This window comes from Branchiostoma floridae, chromosome 10, assembly GCF_000003815.2.
Source record: "Branchiostoma floridae strain S238N-H82 chromosome 10, Bfl_VNyyK, whole genome shotgun sequence".
NCBI classification, from domain to species: domain Eukaryota; kingdom Metazoa; phylum Chordata; class Leptocardii; order Amphioxiformes; family Branchiostomatidae; genus Branchiostoma; species Branchiostoma floridae.
In genome coordinates, this window is record NC_049988.1 from 6,852,702 (window position 1) to 6,872,089 (window position 19,388).

The 19,388-nt window shown below is 38.3% G+C and overlaps 1 protein-coding gene and 1 long non-coding RNA gene across 10 annotated transcripts in view; one reads left to right on the forward strand and one right to left on the reverse strand.

Moving 5' to 3' along the window:
• LOC118423948 (parathyroid hormone 2 receptor-like) overlaps positions 1 to 15,790 on the forward strand; it is a 92,107-nt gene extending 76,317 nt beyond the window's left edge. For 5 of the 6 annotated variants that reach the window (XM_035832274.1, XM_035832278.1, XM_035832277.1 and 2 more), the window contains 11 exons: positions 37 to 134; positions 2,446 to 2,566; positions 4,742 to 4,895; positions 5,762 to 5,822; positions 6,423 to 6,492; positions 8,414 to 8,490; positions 9,105 to 9,149; positions 10,559 to 10,615; positions 11,621 to 11,759; positions 12,925 to 12,966; positions 13,992 to 15,790. In XM_035832274.1, the coding sequence (XP_035688167.1) occupies positions 37 to 134; positions 2,446 to 2,566; positions 4,742 to 4,895; positions 5,762 to 5,822; positions 6,423 to 6,492; positions 8,414 to 8,490; positions 9,105 to 9,149; positions 10,559 to 10,615; positions 11,621 to 11,759; positions 12,925 to 12,966; positions 13,992 to 14,492 (1,365 nt within the window). In that variant the 3' untranslated portion in view covers positions 14,493 to 15,790. The remainder of the gene's footprint in view (positions 1 to 36; positions 135 to 2,445; positions 2,567 to 4,741; positions 4,896 to 5,761; positions 5,823 to 6,422; positions 6,493 to 8,413; positions 8,491 to 9,104; positions 9,150 to 10,558; positions 10,616 to 11,620; positions 11,760 to 12,924; positions 12,967 to 13,991) is intronic. The other variant, XM_035832279.1, reaches the window with a different exon arrangement.
• LOC118423950 overlaps positions 8,351 to 19,388 on the reverse strand; it is a 35,158-nt gene continuing 24,120 nt past the window's right edge. For all 4 annotated transcript variants that reach the window (XR_004832146.1, XR_004832147.1, XR_004832144.1 and 1 more), the window contains exon 5: positions 8,351 to 8,503. This is a non-coding gene — a long non-coding RNA (uncharacterized LOC118423950). The remainder of the gene's footprint in view (positions 8,504 to 19,388) is intronic.

Genomic DNA, 19,388 nt, shown 5'->3' on the forward strand with positions numbered 1-19,388 from the left:
ATTCTATTAACTATTCTTAGTCTGTGTTTCTTACAGGAGTTCAACCTGGAAGACGCCGTCACCATGTACACCGTCGGCTACTCCCTATCGCTGGCATCCCTGACGATTGCTCTTATCATCCTCATCTATTTCAAGTGGGTTCAATCAATTATCTTTATGTCAGCATGGAAAGCAAACTTTGTTGGTAGTCAAAGGTATACAGCTAGGGTCCATTCCAAGTCACCATGTGTTGCCATTGTTTTGAATTTATTTTGAAGTTTTGTAATTATATGTCTAGGACATTTGATACTTCAGAAATATTTTTAACACTGTTCCAACTTTATAAATATTTCCCCAGCCCTGCAAAACTTTAGAAATATTCATGATGTGAAATTGAATACTTCTAATGGTTTCTAAATAATGCTAACAGCATTCTATCATTGTTTACCATTTTCTACCATTTTTGTAACATTTTTAAATGGGTCAATGGGCCAGGAAGATAGCAATTCACACATCCTTGCAAAGTATGGTTGGGTGTCATGCAACAATGGCCCACCACAAAGGATCTTGTAGTGCCCAGCAGTGAAATCTACAAATATACAAAGGCAGCAACAGGGCTTACTTTTATGGGGGCAATAAGATGATTTTACCATTTGGCAAAGTTTACAAATATTTGTAAATATTTGTAAATGTGAAAGAATCACACAGAGGTTTCACAAATATTCTACATAAAGATATTTTTGTACATTTACTTTCAAAATGTTTCTTAAATATTCAAAGGGATTCAAATAGATGAGTTTTTCTAAGTCAATATTTTAAAATAATTTAATTATTGTGGCTTAGATATTCTTTTATTCAAAATAATTCAGACTTATTAAACAAGAAGCTGCAAATATTTCAAGGAGCCGTGAGGCTTTCACATTCATTTTAAAGATAGAATTAATTGTTTTGGCAGCAAAAGAATCTTAGCCTCAGAGGAGGATCTAAAACACATTTGTGTGGAATCATAGCTTCTCTATAAGTCTGCTATACAAGCAATTAATATTCCAGTTCATTTGGGGACATGCAAGAATAAAGCTATGAGAAGCTGTCATGTTTTTCTAGGATATCGTTTATCTACGTTGCAGACGAATAATGGCATTGGTGGAATTCTATGCGATGTTAGTAACGAGGGATTTAAGTTAAACCCATCCTGAATATTCTTCTTATGACCGATTAAAGGAATGTAAGTTTTGAAGGCACATCGATCGTGAAGTAGCAAACAGATTCTAAATCTTCTATTTTTTTGTGCAGTGCAAACAATATGAAGATCTTTATACTGTACATTTGGCCAAGCCAACTAAGCACAGGTCACAACAAAGATAGAAATGTATGTTAAGCATTGTAGATCTAGCATATACAGCGTGCAAAATAACCACTTGCACACTTGCACATTGCAACCACTTTTTGCAACTTGGTGCACTTGGTGCAACTTACTTCTAAATTCAGGTTGCACAGGGTGCAACTTAGATTTTGAGCCTCAGAACTCGATTTTGTTGTCACTTTACTTGGAAGAAATAAATGGACTGAGGCAGCTCTGTTTCATATCAGCCAAACATGTATGTATTGTACCTTTTTTTCAGAAATTAGTGAATTGTAGGTGGTGCAACTTGAAATTCAGTTGTGCAACTTAGTTTTTACCTCAAGTTGCGCAGTGTGCAACCTGGCTCTGAAAAGTATTTTGTACACTGCATATACCATATCTTTCATCTTAGTCACGACCAGTGGATGACTAGCCCTGTGGTGAGCTAAAACTGGATTGACATCACTTTCCTTTCCTTTGTACAACCCACAACACGCTTCATCCTTGTTAAGTATTCTTCAGCCAGCGCTAGATTTGCGTCACTGAAAATAACAAGGTTGAAACAGCACCAGATCAAGGCTAGACGTGGCTATTGATGTTAATCAAAATAGATCCGGACTCTCTTCCCCTTAATGACGAGGAAGTGTGTAAAAACCATGTTTTGAAAAGTAGATCCGTTACGCTCTCCGATTATATGGCACCAGGAAGAATTACGTTTGATTGCTGACCGCTTCGAAAAACTTTCTTCTCTGCACCTAAGACAATTTGGGGAAGACTTGAAGAAGAATATTTTCATCCTGCTTCAAGATTAGGTCATCAATTGAATGGATGGCATACGTGCGATCAAAAAAGAAAATATTTTCGACCATATGAAAAGCATGGTCATAATCATGAAAAGCGGCTGCAAAATATGGAATTACATGCTGGAATGTACAAAAAGATATGGTAAAATGAATGCGTATGTCATAGAATTCTCAAGCCAATCGCAAAGTCACAGTAGAAGATGTGAAGGAATGACAATAGAGAATGTATTGCTAGGTGTATCATATGGCCAAGCAGTGGGGCTGCGTTACCACTTGTGCCACGGGGACGTATTTTGAAATTATCATGATTTTCTCTTGCAGGAGATTACACTGCACAAGGAACTATGTCCACATGCACCTGTTTGTATCCTTTATGCTGAGGGCGACAATGGTGTTGGTGCGAGACAAAGCACTGTACTCTGAGGGCGGGACAAGAAGCACGGTAACCATGACATACATTATCATAACTTTCTCTTGCAAAATAATGTGTAAATACTGTATGCCTAATGCTAAGGTCACAAGGGGGTCCCACCGGGTAGTCCATGGGCACTTTTGGGCGTAACCTCTAGTTGGCCCTGTGGGGCACTCTTTGCCTACGGGGCAATATTTGGGAACGGCCGGGCCCCGGATTTTTTTTAACCATTACTTAAAATCAAGCTGGGACCCGGCGAATCAAATAATAGACATCGTGACCTGATCGTTAAAACACCGAGAAGTACCCCGCAGTTCGCCGGGACAAATTTGTGGCTTCAGAGCTAGAGACAGGACGGGGCTACACCCCCGACGGTCACCGGCGCAATTCTGACCGTAACATAAAGAGGTGAAAGACGAAACACGTTTTATATCCACGGAATACTAGTACTGCAATAGAAGCTTATACTGCAATGCATGGTTATAAGTAGGAAGCATCAAATGCAGCCTCGTTTTAGTGCATGATCCTGGATGACCCAGGGGAATTCAAAATATCCACCTTAATTGGCAAGAGATAAAATGTGTTCATTGAAACACCACAAAAGAACCGCATTGTTAATAGAAGTCACCAAGACCTTCCCAAACTTTCTCACATTCACGGAACACTTTCCCTTAAAATTTTATATACTTCGGTTACAATAATGTCAATCAACCGTCCATTGTCACATGTATGTCTCCTATGTTTCTACCATGCCCTTCGTGCATGAACTTGCAAATAAACTTTCTAAACTTTATTTGAGAAACACGCGACCACAACTTGCTTGACACGAACAATTTCCTTAAGTTCAAGCTAGAGCTTAAGTAATTCGACCCAGGACTTCGCCTTAAGCTGAATCATTGACACAAAGTACACCTTTTTAAGTAAATAATCTAGCTCCGTGCGTCATTGTATCAGTAAAATGATGCATCTACGCAAGTGGCGTTGGTGATTGGACTTTTCCTGTCATTAAAACATTATAGACTAAAGCAGGAATCTGCCAAAAATTACTATCCATTATACACAAAAAGGCTTTGAATATGGTAAACGAATGGGGACCCACTGGAAGGCTAACTAAGGCATGTGTCCTACGATCAATGATTATCAGAAAGCGTACATTTTTAACTACATAAAAGTGCGTCATTGTAACGTTAAAATGATGCATTTACGTTGTAGGCAGTGATGATTGGACATTTCCCGTTATTAAAGCACTATAGAGTGGAGCAAAAGATTGCCGTAAATTGCTATCTATTACCCACAGAAAACGCTTAGTAAAGTACGCGAGTAAATATATTCGTATAAAGCTTGCTACATTGTTCCGTGATAATGATAAAAATGATTTGATAAGTCTGCCTGTGTAAGATGTACATGCAATTTGACATAGTAGGTCAGCAGAAATCATAAACTGAAATTATAACGAAAGTGTAAATGACGGTTCATCATAATCTATTTAATTTTGATGTTTGACCTTGGCGTGACTTCTAGATCTTAGCTTCATCTGTCTTCCTATCAATTTAGCATGTACGTGTAAAAGCTGTATTCCTCCCTAACGAATCTCTCAAGACAAGGTCACACAAGGTTGCGGTGTTTATAAATTCAGTTCAAAACCATATTCATCCTGGCGAAGACTATGTGATGAAAGTCGCAGTTAAAATCATCCCGGGATCCGGCCACAGATAGACGTCGTAACCTAATCTTGAAAACACCTATGGGTGGGTCCCCCGTATCCGACAGTCCACCAGAACAAGTCTTGTACTCCATGACCAAGTCGTATTCTATTAGTAGTGTAAATTTATATGTATATGTTGGCACCCAATATCAGCTAATGGTGGCATCTCAGTCCACTTGGGGCACCGGTGCGGCACTGCGGGGTTCGTTCAATGCGACACTGTTGTGCTATTTTCGTCGATTTTATTATGACTTAGATATTGCGTAATACGTAAAGGCATGACTAAGACGACAGCAAAATACACAAAACGTAAGAAAATTCGTTCTTTGTCTCTGCAGATCTGAAATTCGTTGAGTAATCTTTCGAACCCCGCAGTGCCGCACCGGTGCCCCAAGTGCAGGGAGATGCCACCTCACGCTGCCTGGGTTTGCCATGTTTTGCATTGTCTACAATTTGAAGAAATCTAAATCTAAATTGTGTTTACGTTCTTTATCATACAGCCCGGTTGTAAAGTTGTCCAGACCATCTTCATGTATTTCATGGCCACCAACTACTTCTGGATCCTGGTGGAGGGACTATACCTCCACAACCTCATCTTCTTCTCCGTCTTTACCGAGAGAAAGGTTTTGAAGTGGTTCGTGGCCATTGGATGGGGTAAGTTGTAATTTAAAAAAAAACTACTCTACTTGTCAAAACATGTAGTCAACCAATCCTTACTGCTGGATATGTATATACAATTTATATATGTATGAAATTTAGACGTTTTAAACAGCATCTAGCCATCTACTGTTTTCTTAAGTGATTGAAAAAAAAACATTGTAGTGTATTGCAGTTGTAATGTATTGCAATTCTAATGTGTTGCAATTGTAGAGTATTGTAACATTGCATCATTGTAGTGTATTGCAATTGTAGTATATTCAATCATTGAAGAAAAGCAGTGTATCTTTTTAAAGGTCTGACTTGATTTTATATATAGATATCCAGCGGTTAGGACTGCTTTAACTACATCCTAGATGACTAGTCTGTACTGTAGTTGTCATGCTATGATAGACTGTGCGAGTTTCGTTTACTTTGGGGCATGTAGCTAATGTTCACATCAAAAAACAAAAGTGTTAAAGTAGAAAATCAAGATTGTACTACTAGTATAAAGTATCATACTATGAACACTATCTGGAGTAATAGTGATACTGATAAGTATAAAAATTGTAGAACGTCAGAAAGGTTGTGGTACATGATTTAAGACTGCTTTCCGATTTATCGCATAAAAACGTCCGAAAAAACTTTGATAAAACTGTATTTTGCCTTTAGTATCTAGATAATACTTATTACATTTTACCACTTTGTAAATCTGCCTCATGATATATATCCCATTTCTACTAATATGTCATAAGTTGTACCTGATAATAGTTATTACATTTTGTACAATTGTGTAGCCCTGCCTAAGGCAAGCAATCCACTACAATGTTTAATGCGTTCATGATACTGAACATTTGTCTCATATCTCTTATCATATTCGCTAGGTTTTCCAGTTCTATTTGTCATACCATGGGCCGTCGTTCGTGCCAAACTTGCAGACGAGAAGTAAGTCTATGACTCTTAAGGCTTAAGCCACCAAACTGTTGAGAACGTGCGAATAAAAGTAGTTTGATGAAAATAATTTGCCTTCTTTATGCAATCTAGGTGGTCAGAAGTACTAGTGTGGAACAAGTGACTTAACATACAGAGTATAGTATGCCGTAGAGTAGGTTCTTTACTTTTGATTTTAAGCATTCTCTTTTCTATATTGTACTTTGCTTTGGCATTCTACAATTCTAGTTTCCATTGTTTCCTTACACTTTAAGGTATATATTTGCTCGTTTTCAGCTGTACGATTTACAGTACGATCGAAATGCAATCTTCAGTCAAGTCATGCGTATAGGTTCATTTCTAAAAATCCCTTTCGTATGCTTTCAGAATACTTAACGTGTGCGTAAAGATCAGACGTCTTGTAGCGTGTTTTGGAGGAGGGGAAATGAAAATCATGAATGCACGCACATATGCCATCCATATAATGTCAATATTGCCTAAATGATACGTGGAAATTTTTTTTTGTCTATTATATTCTGCACTGCTCATATTTCATATCTATTGGCAAGATTTGTATTTATGAGTAATAATTTGTATTCTGTATGATTTATCTAGATGCTGGGACGACGTGGATGAGTTCGGCTATATCTGGATTTACAAGTCATTCATCGTAGCGACCATTGGGGTAAGGCAAAGTCTCTTTTGTGTGTGATAAAGTCCCCCTAAAGACTTTTGGCATTTAAGATAAAGTCTTTTGTCCTAGACATCCACACTTTTGTTCATGGCATTTATGGCCAAAACGTGCAGTTTGTAATCCTCAATGGGATTTGCCACTCTCAAAGCATCTATTAGTCAAGTATAGGCTTTAGCCAGGAGATGAAAGAATATGTTCTTTCAAACAGAATAGAGGTTTGCAAGTCACTGAATAACAAGCTTTCTTAAATGTTTTCTTCAACCGCTTTCGTCGCCTTGTTTAGGACTACGTCACATTTCCAAACCGGGGCGTAAAGACGAAACTCATCATCATCATTTGTGTATATTTTTTACGTATTTCAATTTTCCGTTCACAAACAGCCCGGCCGGGCTGCGGTTTGAAAAAGTGACGTTAGCCATAGTTGACAACATTTATGTACGCAATACTCTTCTTCACGTTTGGGACCGCATTGTAAACTATCTGTGTATGTATATGTAAATGCTGTGCGTTTGGCACCGCATCTGTAAGCAGCGACACCTAGGCTGCAGTGCAACATGAATTAGTTAGAATTGCCCTGAGGAAGGTGACAAACAGCCCCTGAAACTTCGGTGTAGTAAAACATTTAGCAGTGTTATTCAAGATAGAAAACCGTGTAAATTTATGGCCTTCGCTTCATTGATTACGCCATCAATTGAAGCCCACTGTAACCTAATAACCTCCATGTGAATGAGGGAACTACCTTCCTTAAACAGGCCTGTATTCTGACTGATGCACTTTCTCTGTCAACATCTGACAGCCATCAAATATATCATCACGATGAAACAGGCCATAAGAATAGGCAATAAAAAGGATTATCATCAGCTTTACTTCAGATTGGTTTTGAATATTGCATGTCTACGAGAAGTCCCTGACATATATTTATCTCCCAAATGCCATCCACGTTCCATTAGCAAGATAGGCAGCAGTAAAGTTGATGGCTTGGACCTCGTCCAAGACAAAGACACATGGTCGTGATGAGAAGGAATGTCCTCCGAGGGATTTGCAACAGAAAACCGTTTCCTTTCATGTCCTACAGGGAGCCATTAAACAAACGTTGCATGACGGTTTTGTAATAAATGGGACTACATTTAAAGAACTTGCACTATCTGTCTTTAATTTTCTACTCCATCCAATGTCTCGACTTTTTTTTACATGCACTCAAGCTTTTCCACCGTCTCATTGCGTAGCGTAATCGGTAGCGTGTTTGGATCGGGACAAACAAGTCTTGGGTTCGAACCCTGCCGTGTCTTGTGCCCTTGGTAAAGGCGCTTCACACGGCTTACCCTATTTCACTGAAGACGAGTGCATAGTTTCGGTAAGGGCCGTCCCTCTGATAGGACGTTAAATGAAGGTCCCGTGTTTGAGGAGAGACACACCCCACGCTCATTAATTATATAAATAAAGAGCCCAACATACCTTTCGAAAAAGAGTAGGGGCAAATCATTAGACTAGATTTGACCGACTCACCTCGTCTTTGCTGAGAAGCCTTCAGAGAGATGACACGCACTCGCTGACTTGTGCGTTTTTATTTTTATTCACCCAGACTTCAGGGAAAATAGTGACATATTAGTAACTAATGGAGATCCAAATCAAACCAAATCAAATCAGCATAACCTAAAGATTAACAGTCCTTAAAACTGTTTCTTTTACTCATGAAGAAATGCAAAATTAGATAAAAGTGTATCTTCAATAGGAATTGCCTGACAGTTGATAGCAGATTTAAACTTGAAGATACGTTGTCATTGCGATGAAGCTTAAAAGTTACTTGGACGAATTCCATCCTTGCCTAGAACCATATAATCAGGAATCAGTATAGAGATACTGGCCAAGATATGGACTTACATCAAATTACATCTTTTTTGTTCTTTTGTAGATCAACTTCCTGCTGTTCGTCAACATCATCCGGGTTCTGGTGAAGAAGTTGCGACATCCTGCGTCAGTTGGTTCTCAGTAAGTCTTTTTCCTGGAAGTTATGAATATTATTCCTGGAAGTTATGAAAATCATTCTTGGAATTCCAAGTTACGTGTACCTTTAAAAGGAATGTATAATCCAAAACAAGCAATCCATGTGATCCATGTAACCCGTAACACCGGTTATGCACACTTAATTTCAGTTAATTCTATTTTACTAAATCCTGCATTTGCATTAATTGAAATAATTACTACATGTACTAGTAGCTAAAGCATGTAGGTTGTTAATGTGTATGTTTCTACAAACAGTGACTATGTAGCATAGTATTTTGACATTTGTATTGGAAGTAACTACTATGTACTAGTAGCTACATTAGGTTAAGGTGCGCTCCCACCGCACTTGTGTCAAACTTGCGTCGCTGAGGCACCTTAAGTTGTTGACTTGCATGTTTTTACACAGTCTGTGTAACACAAATCTGTGTAACACAGTCTGTGTAACACAAATCTGTTGTGGGGACTAGTAACTGGCCCCTCTCCGCAGATGCCAGCAATGTTGGGCGGGCTGTATAGAAGGGTGATTAAATCAGGCTAGTTTCTACAAACAGCGACTATGTATGTAGTGCAGTATCTTAAGATATTTTCTTCTATTTTAGGAGACGATCCAGATGGTGTTGCAATTGCCCACGGGGAACCAATGGGTGCGTGTGTCTTCTTGCTATTCTGACAACACATGACTGAATATTAGGGCCTCAAATTTGAATAAAACTCAGCTTAGTAAAACAAGTCCAGTACAACATACACTCTAATAACTAGACATAAACCTTATTCAACATATGTATTGAGTTATATTTTGGTAGATACATGTACATGTACATCGTGGCAATCCCAAAACTGGCAAATACCAAAGGTAAGGCCCTAATATTCAACCAGGAGCTTTTTGACTTTCCAATCAAGAATGACATTTTCTTGACAATCAGCTCTTAAATGGGACGCTTTGCCTCTTAGGTGAAGGCAGTGCTAAATTGGCTGCATGAAGAGACATGTTTCTGGAGAGTAATGAATAATAACACACTGGGTTAAAACCCTCAGTTCTGAGTAATTTTGAGAGGTCATGGCAGGTCGTGCACCCAAGATGTGCGTTTTTTTTCGGCTCACCGCACGATCTATCACAACGATTTGGACTCTCGTCAATTTGCATTCTTGGGATGGTTCATACTTGCTTCAAGATTCACATTATTATACATCATATAACTGGCTGGTTTAAAGCTTGGCTGTATACGCCAAATTCGTGAAACCAATAAACAAAAAAATAGGTATCATTCGAACAAATGTGCACCTTTGTGCTTTGCAAAAGAAAGGTTTACGAGAAATTCTAATCTATCTTTGAATCTAAATTCCCTTATCTATTTATTTATCTTAATGACAATTGGACTGCCCCTTACATCGTGTGAATGGTTTCCAAGGAAGACAAACATAGGATACAAAAAAGTAATAATTTACAATCCAGATTCCAGACTCTTTTTTCCATGCAGCTGATTGCTTTGACGTTAACTGATAGCATATATGTTGTTGTCATTTTTCAACATTATCATCTAGCCATGTCAATTCAGTATTTGTCAGATCTTCACACTAAAGTGCATTCATAATTTCGAAAAAGCATTTGATGCATTTTCAATATCAATTATTGATGTTGTCTCTCACTATGAACAACGGAAAGGTTAAAGAACAACGAAATTGTTGTATTGTTCGACAATTTGAAATGTAAGATTGTCCGGAATTAGCAAAACATATACAAGTTGACATGGCAAGACAGATATTGATAGTGCAAAATCCTAACATCTAATACTAGTAGTTTTATTTACTAACTTACTGTTTACAGCGAAACCTTGCAGTGATATATTTTTGTGATGGATATAGTATAGGCACCCTTTTTTTTGCACGTGTGCCACTGTATATTATTTAGTCCTGTCCGTATCGTCCTCAAATCCCTTTTTTTCTTTTAACACAATCTTCCTTATCTAGTGAGTAGAAAGTGAATAACATGGTTTGCTTGAATCAAAGAAACGTTGAATTGAAAACCGTTATACTTCCAAAATCCGGTTTGTAGCGGTTCGAGCAACAGATCTGACGGCCGACGAAGCAGTGTCCAGATGCAAATGCCTATGTAAGTCGAGTGCGTGTCGTTTGTTCCTAAAAACCCCATGCAGAACCAAGATAACGTACGTTTGCAACACCCCCCTATACCACCCTCAACAAAGTCAGTAGAATATAAGTCCCAGTCACTGCACTGGTATGTACCCTGTGAAGCATGACGTAACCCTGACGATACCCGTATTTTTTTATTTCATATCCTTTTTTAAGTTAACGCTAGTTCACCTTTATCCGCCGGGTAACCTATATCCGTTGTTTGCTTTTTGAATATGAATATTTACCAATATCGACAGACGGTTGTATCAAACAAAAATATTAAACTTTGATAAAACAACGGATATAGGTTAACCAATATTTTAGAATATTGGAATTTGATGGAATGATGGATATAGGTTATCCCGCGGATAAAGGTGAACTAGCGTTATATTTGTGCCATCCTTTTGTTAGTTATATTTGTGCCGTGTGTATTTTTGATACCATCACATAATCCTAGTCAATACAATCACTGTGTTAATAGTCTCAAGTATTAGAATTGTTATCATTTTCAAGCAGCCAGTGTTTGGAGCTGGTCACAAAAATTAATATCACTCAGCGATAATCCAACTTTGACAATTATTTCTATTACACGAAACCGACAAAAAACGAAATTGAAAATTCAGTTCATATATCTGTATGCAATTATTTTCGTACTATCACTACAGACTTCTAAATTCACGCCAGGTTACTGTACAGTAAAGTCTTGAACTTATATCTTTTACATTCCGCAAAGCAACTTGAGATTCGTTCGTTTCAAACAAATTACAAGTCTCATAATCTTTAGTTTAAGTAATTTACTATGTCCGTCTATTCAAAAACATAAAATCCTTTTCTGTGACACAACAAATTAAGAAATCATTTTCTGTTTAAAAAACATATGTCTCTGTAACGCTTGAGAAACAAATTACCCGGCCAGCATCTTCGTAGAACTGTCATTTACATTCTAAGATCAGAAAATGATATCCTATGTTATGATTCACAGCAAACTGGCCAAGTCCACGCTTGTCCTGATCCCGTTGTTCGGAGTCCACTACATCGTGTTTGTGGGCATGCCAGAGAGTGAGAGAGGTCTCGCCTACAGCGTCAGGATGTTTTTCGACTTATTCTTCAACTCATTCCAGGTAGGAAAATGAATTTTTCCTTCAATATTCCTCGTAGGACCGTGTTGATTTGATTATATGAAATGCAGTATCCAGGCCTATGGCTGATTAAAAAAACGATAGGACGGATGATAATGATGATGATGGGACTGATGATGATGATGATGATGATAATGATGATGATGATGATGATGATGATAATGATGATGATGGGACTGATGATGATGATGATGATGATAATGATGATGATGATGATGATAATGATGATGATGATGATGATGGTAATGATGACTATGGGACTGATGATGATGATGATGATGATGATAATGATGATGATGGTACTGATGATGATGACTATGGGACTGCTGATGATGGTGATGATGATGATGATGATGATGATGATGATCTAGGCATACATGATAAAGCAGCTGTAAAAATGAGCACATATATGGCGTAAATTAAAACAAATAGATATCCAAAAACTAATATCATAGAATGCCGACGTAAATTCCAAAGTCAAAGAAGAAAATATGACAGAGCAAAAATGAAAAAAATGCAATGTACATTATAATCTGTGTGATCAGTGATTTGTTCAACCTTCCTGACCACTTGGATTCCATAACGAATGCAACTTTTTTGGATGACCAAACTCTTTTATTCTCACGCACGTACACTGGCACTATTTTTGAGGTCTCCAGAGGATGTCATCCATATAATCAAATCAATATGGCCTAATAGACCCGTATCATTCCTCTAAGCGTTTCCACAATCTTATTCGAGTCGGTCGCATATACCAGGCAATAATGCATATGTCATAGGGCTTAGCTACAGTGACCCTTGAGTTAATGGTAAAGGAAGGACTATCATCATCAGTATCTTCTTTATCACTATTATGGTCATCACATTTTTCTCAGAAATACGGCCACTGCCATTAAAACTACAAAAGATAATATATCATGTAAGTCGGTGGTATATACCAGACAATACCTATTTCATAACGCTTGCCTGTAGTCATCTGTGAGATAATAGAAAACGAAGACCATCATCATAATCATAAATACTGCCACCATTGTTAATACTGTAGGAGACAATGTATTACAACATTGCAATATATAACGTTGTAGTCATTGCAATCTAGGGTGAAACTCCTAGGTAATATTTCTAACTTGGTTATTACATCCAACAGGGTTTCTTCGTCTCCGTCTTGTACTGCTTTCTTAACGGAGAGGTAAGTAGCGTCTTTCATGTGTCTTAAGATTTCACTTTATTGTTTTGTCATGGACTGCTTTAGATATAATCTTTTAAGTCAAAAGTTCTTTCACATTTCTCCAAACAAGTAGATTGCAATAGATTTAATGCTACAAACAGATTTCAATATATCTTAAATCGCAAACTCCCACAACGCAAAATAGGCAAATACCTAAAAGACTGCTTTGTAACCAAAAAAAAACCGACACTCATCGTGCACAATTTTCTTGCGATAAAGTTCATTCATTCGTTTTTTTATGATTTAGATGTATATCTGTAATTACCTCCCCCTAAATATGAAATAGTTATCTTGGCGCTATTTTCTAATATCTTAAACCCCCGTCTTTGGTAGACTGGTGTAGGCTTACTTGCAGGCATAGAGGTTATTTGCTTCGACCTTTATATACATTGGGTTAATAGCCAATACCAACTAAAAAAGATCATGTTAAACTGGAAAACCTTACCCTAATTGATGGGGGGGGGGGGGGGCACAGATGCCACAACTGTTCAGTGTAACCTGAACAGAAGCCAAACAACTCCACGTATAGCTATAATCATACAAAGACATAGACCACCACAACCTCATGTTAAACAAAACGTACAGCATTATCTAACAATATGTACATGTATTATGCTGCTGACAATTTCATAACTTCGTAAAAGCCTTTGAATGTTTCATGGCAGTCTATGATCTCTTGTATCAGTTTTGTATTTCTTGGATGTCACGTATTAGGTTTAGATTAGGTTTAGGTCACATTTCCAAACCGGAGCCCGGCCGGGATGTTTTAAGAAAAATTACAATGTATACCTAGAAATACATGTATAAAAAAACCATGCCCATGAACCTTATTTTGACATTTTGTGTATTTTGATGTATTTTGTATCATTCTTTTCGCTCCCGAAAGCTTCCCGGTCGGGCCCCGGTTTAAAAATGTGACCTAAGCCTAAATCATAGCAAAATTCGCTGTCTTTTACTTCTCTATCTAATGGTAATTTCTTTTCTAGGTAAGACAAGAATTCAAAAAGCGGTGGGAACGCTGGCGGATGGGCAGGGACATTCTGTCATCGCGAACTCAAGCCGGTTACAGCACGGCGCAAACGTACACAAACGCCAACCAGACCCGGTTACTACCGGATAGGGACGATCTAGGGGACAGTTCGATCAGTCCGGGTCGCAAAAAGCGAGGGAGCTCCATACCAACACCACGCGAATCCGTGGACTACATCAAACAAAACGAGAGAAACAATGACAAATTCTTTCATACGTCGAGTAGTGATAGTAATACCAACGGGACCACCTCGCCAAAAAGCGTATCATTCCAACTCTTCTCTGAAATAAGGAAAAAGTTCAGCACAAGAAGAAGGACTGAGGAAACCCGTGTACATAGAGACGTCATTCACGAAGAGGGAGAGAATGACAATGACGTTGAACTTTGCCAGCATCCGGGAACTTCTGATTTAGAAGATATCAAAATGGCAGTAGTTGAAAAGGTAACGGTTTTGTAACAGTGACTGTTGTGGTGGCGTCGACGCTTTTTTTTCTTTGGCAATATAATGTTGTTTGTCACGTCCGAAAAATATTTCATGGTGTTGGTTGAATATGGAATATAGGAGTTTTCACACAACCAGTACTGCTCTCAACGGTGACGGACAACCTTGTCAGAAACAACTGCGTGATTCACTAGGAATATCTTAGAGGCCATGGTAATAGACAGAGAAGACGACAGTCGTATCCCGTGGATTAAGAGACTGTCTGAATACGAATGTCAAAATGATGATCTGGGACGAGGAGGGATACAAACTTAGCCACGTTTAGGATTGTGTTCTCGCCGAAAAGCGCCACCTACATCGAGAAACAGCACTCCAGTCAGAAGCGCTGAGGAAGGCGTCTGATAGACATCGATACGTTTTACGTTGAGACAGTACTGGCTGATTAAAAGGAAACTTCAAACTAATAGAGTGTTTATCACATAGTGCTCATTCCCTGTTGTAGTAGCGCAGCCAGTTTGGTCCGTGCCAATGTTGCTATGCCATACACGAAAGGAAGTCAAAGAGTACGTAAAAGTGACTGGGTGCATCGAAAAATCCGAAAACACAATTCATCAAGTGACTTTCTTTTCCCTTGATGAAAAAATGTCTAGACCCGAGTTCACACAAATGCGACATGTCTTCAACATGGCTGCTTTATCATTCTTCACACGACTTGCAAATGCTAAAAGGACTGTATAATAACACATTTCTATCGTTGCAATGCTTAAGCTATATGAGCTTTGCGTGTTATCAATATAAAATACGACAAAGATTAACTGTACATGTGAATCATGTACAGATAATGTACATATCAAATGAATATATGTGTGTAGAAATGTGTAAATAATTGATATATCTATTTCTGGCACGTACAAAAAGAATTCGCTATTGACAACGTACACTGTCAATGCCAATTCGCCATATTTGTTGGAAAAGGGATAATATATGTAAATTGCTATTAGGTGCCTTGTCAATTATTATATAATCAAGACACACCATGTGTTGAGCCTACCTGTACCCGAAGATCTCTACTTTTTATAAATGTATATAGTTCAGAGGACCTACTGTACTATTTGGTGACTGTACAACATGTATTTTCATAGTTGATAGTATACTCGTCTATCATGTACAGTGTTTGTACAGCAAGTAACAATGTATTGTTTGTAAAGAAAGTGCTCTGGACATTCCAATATATGACAAAAAGTATTCCTGTGAAGATTTGTATGTACAGAGAGAAGAGAAGCTATAACACTAGTTGTGTTGTGTCGATGGCATTTATGACTGTATCCCTTGTAACTCAAAGATGTGTCTTATTACAAGCAAGGTACTGAGAGAAATGCTTAACTAGTATGGTAGTAATATACTTCTAGTAGTAATATTTAGAACTTCCGTCTATACATTTAGGTTATATCGAATCGATTATTTGAATGACACATACGGGTGCAGCAATTTTCGCCCGTTTCCAAAAACTGTTTTTCGACCAAACAAAGCATACAAAGCAGCTGCAAAATGAGCGAATATAGAATAACGTAAGCAATGTCGTAGAATACGAGAAAGGCAATTCCAATGTTAAAGAAGAAGATGTGAAAGAGCAAAAATGAAGAATCTATTGTTCGGTATAACGTAATTCGTCAGTTTTGGGGTTCCCGAATGGTATTATCCATATACACGCGCATGCATACACAAACACGCACACACACACAAACACACACAAGCAAACACGCACACGCATATAACATATAACGCGTACACACACACACACAGACATGAAAGTAATCCGTGGAGTAATAGAATCTTACCCAAAGCACAAGTATATGTTTCACAGAGTATCACACAATGAGATAAAAGCGATTTATGAACAGGAAATTTGTTTTACTTTACACTTCTACCAAATAAAAACGCGAGGCGCCAATACAGTTACCATTCGTATTCCACAATACAAAAACTTTTCATGAACGCCCTTGTACGCCAATCTGACCTACATAAACTAACAGATATTCATTATTTGTTATCAACAAAAAAAACTATCCTGTGTGCCTTGCAACTTTCACTTGAAACATTCACTCGGTTTCCTTGAAAAAGATTTTTTTTATAGACACAGCCATTTGAATGACTAAGTAAGACCCTCTTTCCACTAGACGACGATCGCGCTGCGCTATCACTGCGACCTAAACAGGATATATGTAACCTTCGCTTTCACACTGGATGATATCATACAAAACGTAAATATGTGATTGATAAGACAACAAAATACACAAGTGTAAAAAGATTCGTTTCTTTTCTGTACAATTCGTTCAGTGATCTGTCGGATTTTAGGTCGCAGAGAGAGTGCGACGAGAGCGCCGTCCTAGTAAAAAAAAGGGGGTATAAGCTATAATGATTGGGCGTAAATCGCATTACACCCCCTTGGACGAAATATTGCCACTTCAATGCAAGTTGAACATAGATACAGATCTGCTAACAGACAAACATATACTAGTGAGGACCTATGCATAAGGGCCATTGAGGCCACTGTTTGGTGGTCCCTTGTCTGATTTTCCCATTCACCCAGTTATTAGACTCCTATCTCTATAGGACACCTTTTCTTTGTGGCTATTTTCGTCAATTCCATTACATGTTCACTATCGACTGTGATTGGTAGAATGCACTAGTTGTGGGTACCTCACTGAACTGCGGCGTCGCTGCGTCCTTGACTTTATAATGGGAATATCACGCAAAACGTGCAAGTAAGACTAAAAAGACGATAAAACACACAAATAAATCGTAAAAAGATTCTTTTTCTCGATGAAATTCGTTGAGTGCTCGAGCGAAGCGAGGTCGCCAAGGTGCCGCAAAGAGGCCGCCCATGTTCCGCAGCTTCAGTGAGACGTGCCCGCTTCACTTAAATACGTGAAAACGCATGTCTGTGAGTACCTGTCTACCTTGTATCTGTATTGTCTACTTGTTAATGCGGCCAAAGAAAAAAAACACATTGAAGATTATAGGCAAAATACAAGAGCACGATTGATGTGTACTAGTATGTAAAATCGAAAGCAACCAGTCACATATAAAACCATTGTAATCCGTATGATAACTTTCCCAACAGTCAAACAATGCTCCCTATCTATTAGTATTACATACTTCGCTCTAAGTGTGAGTCTATTTGTGGTAGGCCTTTCAGCCTACCGGCATTGAGTTGAATTACAAATGTTGCGTGACGACTAAGAGTGTGCAATCTGAGGATCCTTGAGTCGAGTGTTTTGAACTTGCTGTTTGCCGCAATGGTAGTTATTGGTGAGTGCCTTCTTTCTGTGAGTGCTGTGGTTAAGAGATGCAATGGCCTTGATCAAATGGAACACTCTACCACGTACTTTTAATGTCAGTTGTACGACCTTAGCATGCTTTTAGATCCACACAAAAGACTTAGTTTGATGGAAGCGCTGTATCTTTTTTTCTATTTGCAATTAGACAGACAAGGGCAATATGGCACTGAGGTTAGTAACACTGTACAGAGTACAGAGTACAGACAGAGGTTAAAGTAAAACAGACATTGGGAGTGATGAAACGCAACTTGTGGGCATGCCCAGCCAGAGTAAAATCACTTGCATACACGTCACTGGTAAGACCTAACCTTGCGTATGCTGCAACAGTATGGGATCCGTATACAAAGAAAAACAAAGATAAACTTGAAACGGTACATAACCAAGCTGCCAGATTCAGTACAAAAAAATACAGAAGGGATGCTAGTGTTACCAAAATGAAAACAGATCTACAGTGGACATCACTTGAAGACAGAAGGAAAATTTCCAGACTTTGCGTGATGTACAAAATGACCAATAAACTGGTGGACGTACCGACTGATAGGTACAGCAAGAAAGTAACTCCATTGTCTTTCTGAGGCCGTATAGGCAGTGAGTTGTTTTCCACCGTGTCTAGGGTACGGTATAGGAAGAGACCCTCTCCTCGCACCGCCTTTTACCCCCCCAACCGAAGTCAGCTATCAGGTACCCATTTTTACACACGGACGGAGTGAGAAAAAGCCGTATAAAATGCCTTTCCCAAGGGAAGAATGGAAGGATTCGAACCCTGGCTCGGTATCTGATCTAAATGTCTTCCAACGAATTTATACATCACCTAGATCCAAAAGAAGTATCAAATCTATGTGCTTTATGTATAGCACCAATTGCAAGTGGTGGGAATATACGTATCAATTGTCATTATTACAGACATCACTTAACATGGTGTACGCAGAAACCAGGACCCACACAACGCAAGCAGCAATAACTACATAAATGTTACCATTGAAGGTTAAAAGTACATTCATACAACATCACAGATTTTCGTTTCAAGAAAAGAAGGTGAACGTGGATCAAACCTTACAGTTTGGTCTCCGGGTTGGCATCTTGCAAAGGTGATAGTCACCTGTTATGTCAATCCTTCTTCTATCCTAACTAAATAGATAAATAAATAGATAAATAAATAAATAAATAGATAGATAGAGAGTCAGCGTAAGGCAGAGATCAACTTTAATAGTCTTTATAACTGTGGTATCCCCATATTGTTTACCGAAATATTATCTTGTACTACAATGGATAAACACGATAAAGAAAATCGAAAAACTAATGAATAACAGAAAATTTAATTGAAAAAAAATTGAAAGAGCAAAAAAATAGATCATAAATGCAGCAATTTAAGTGAAAGCGTAACAAAAAAGGAGGCATAGACATCACTTATTCTCAAGTGTTATTGAACAGTAGTGCTCTACAACAATGCAACAATTGAATATGCCCCCTTAATCCAAGACAAACTCGACTAACAAGATCTCTCTACGCCCTTAAGCATCCTACATTCCAAATCGTTACGCTTGTAGACATATGGCAGCTCTCTGCAAAG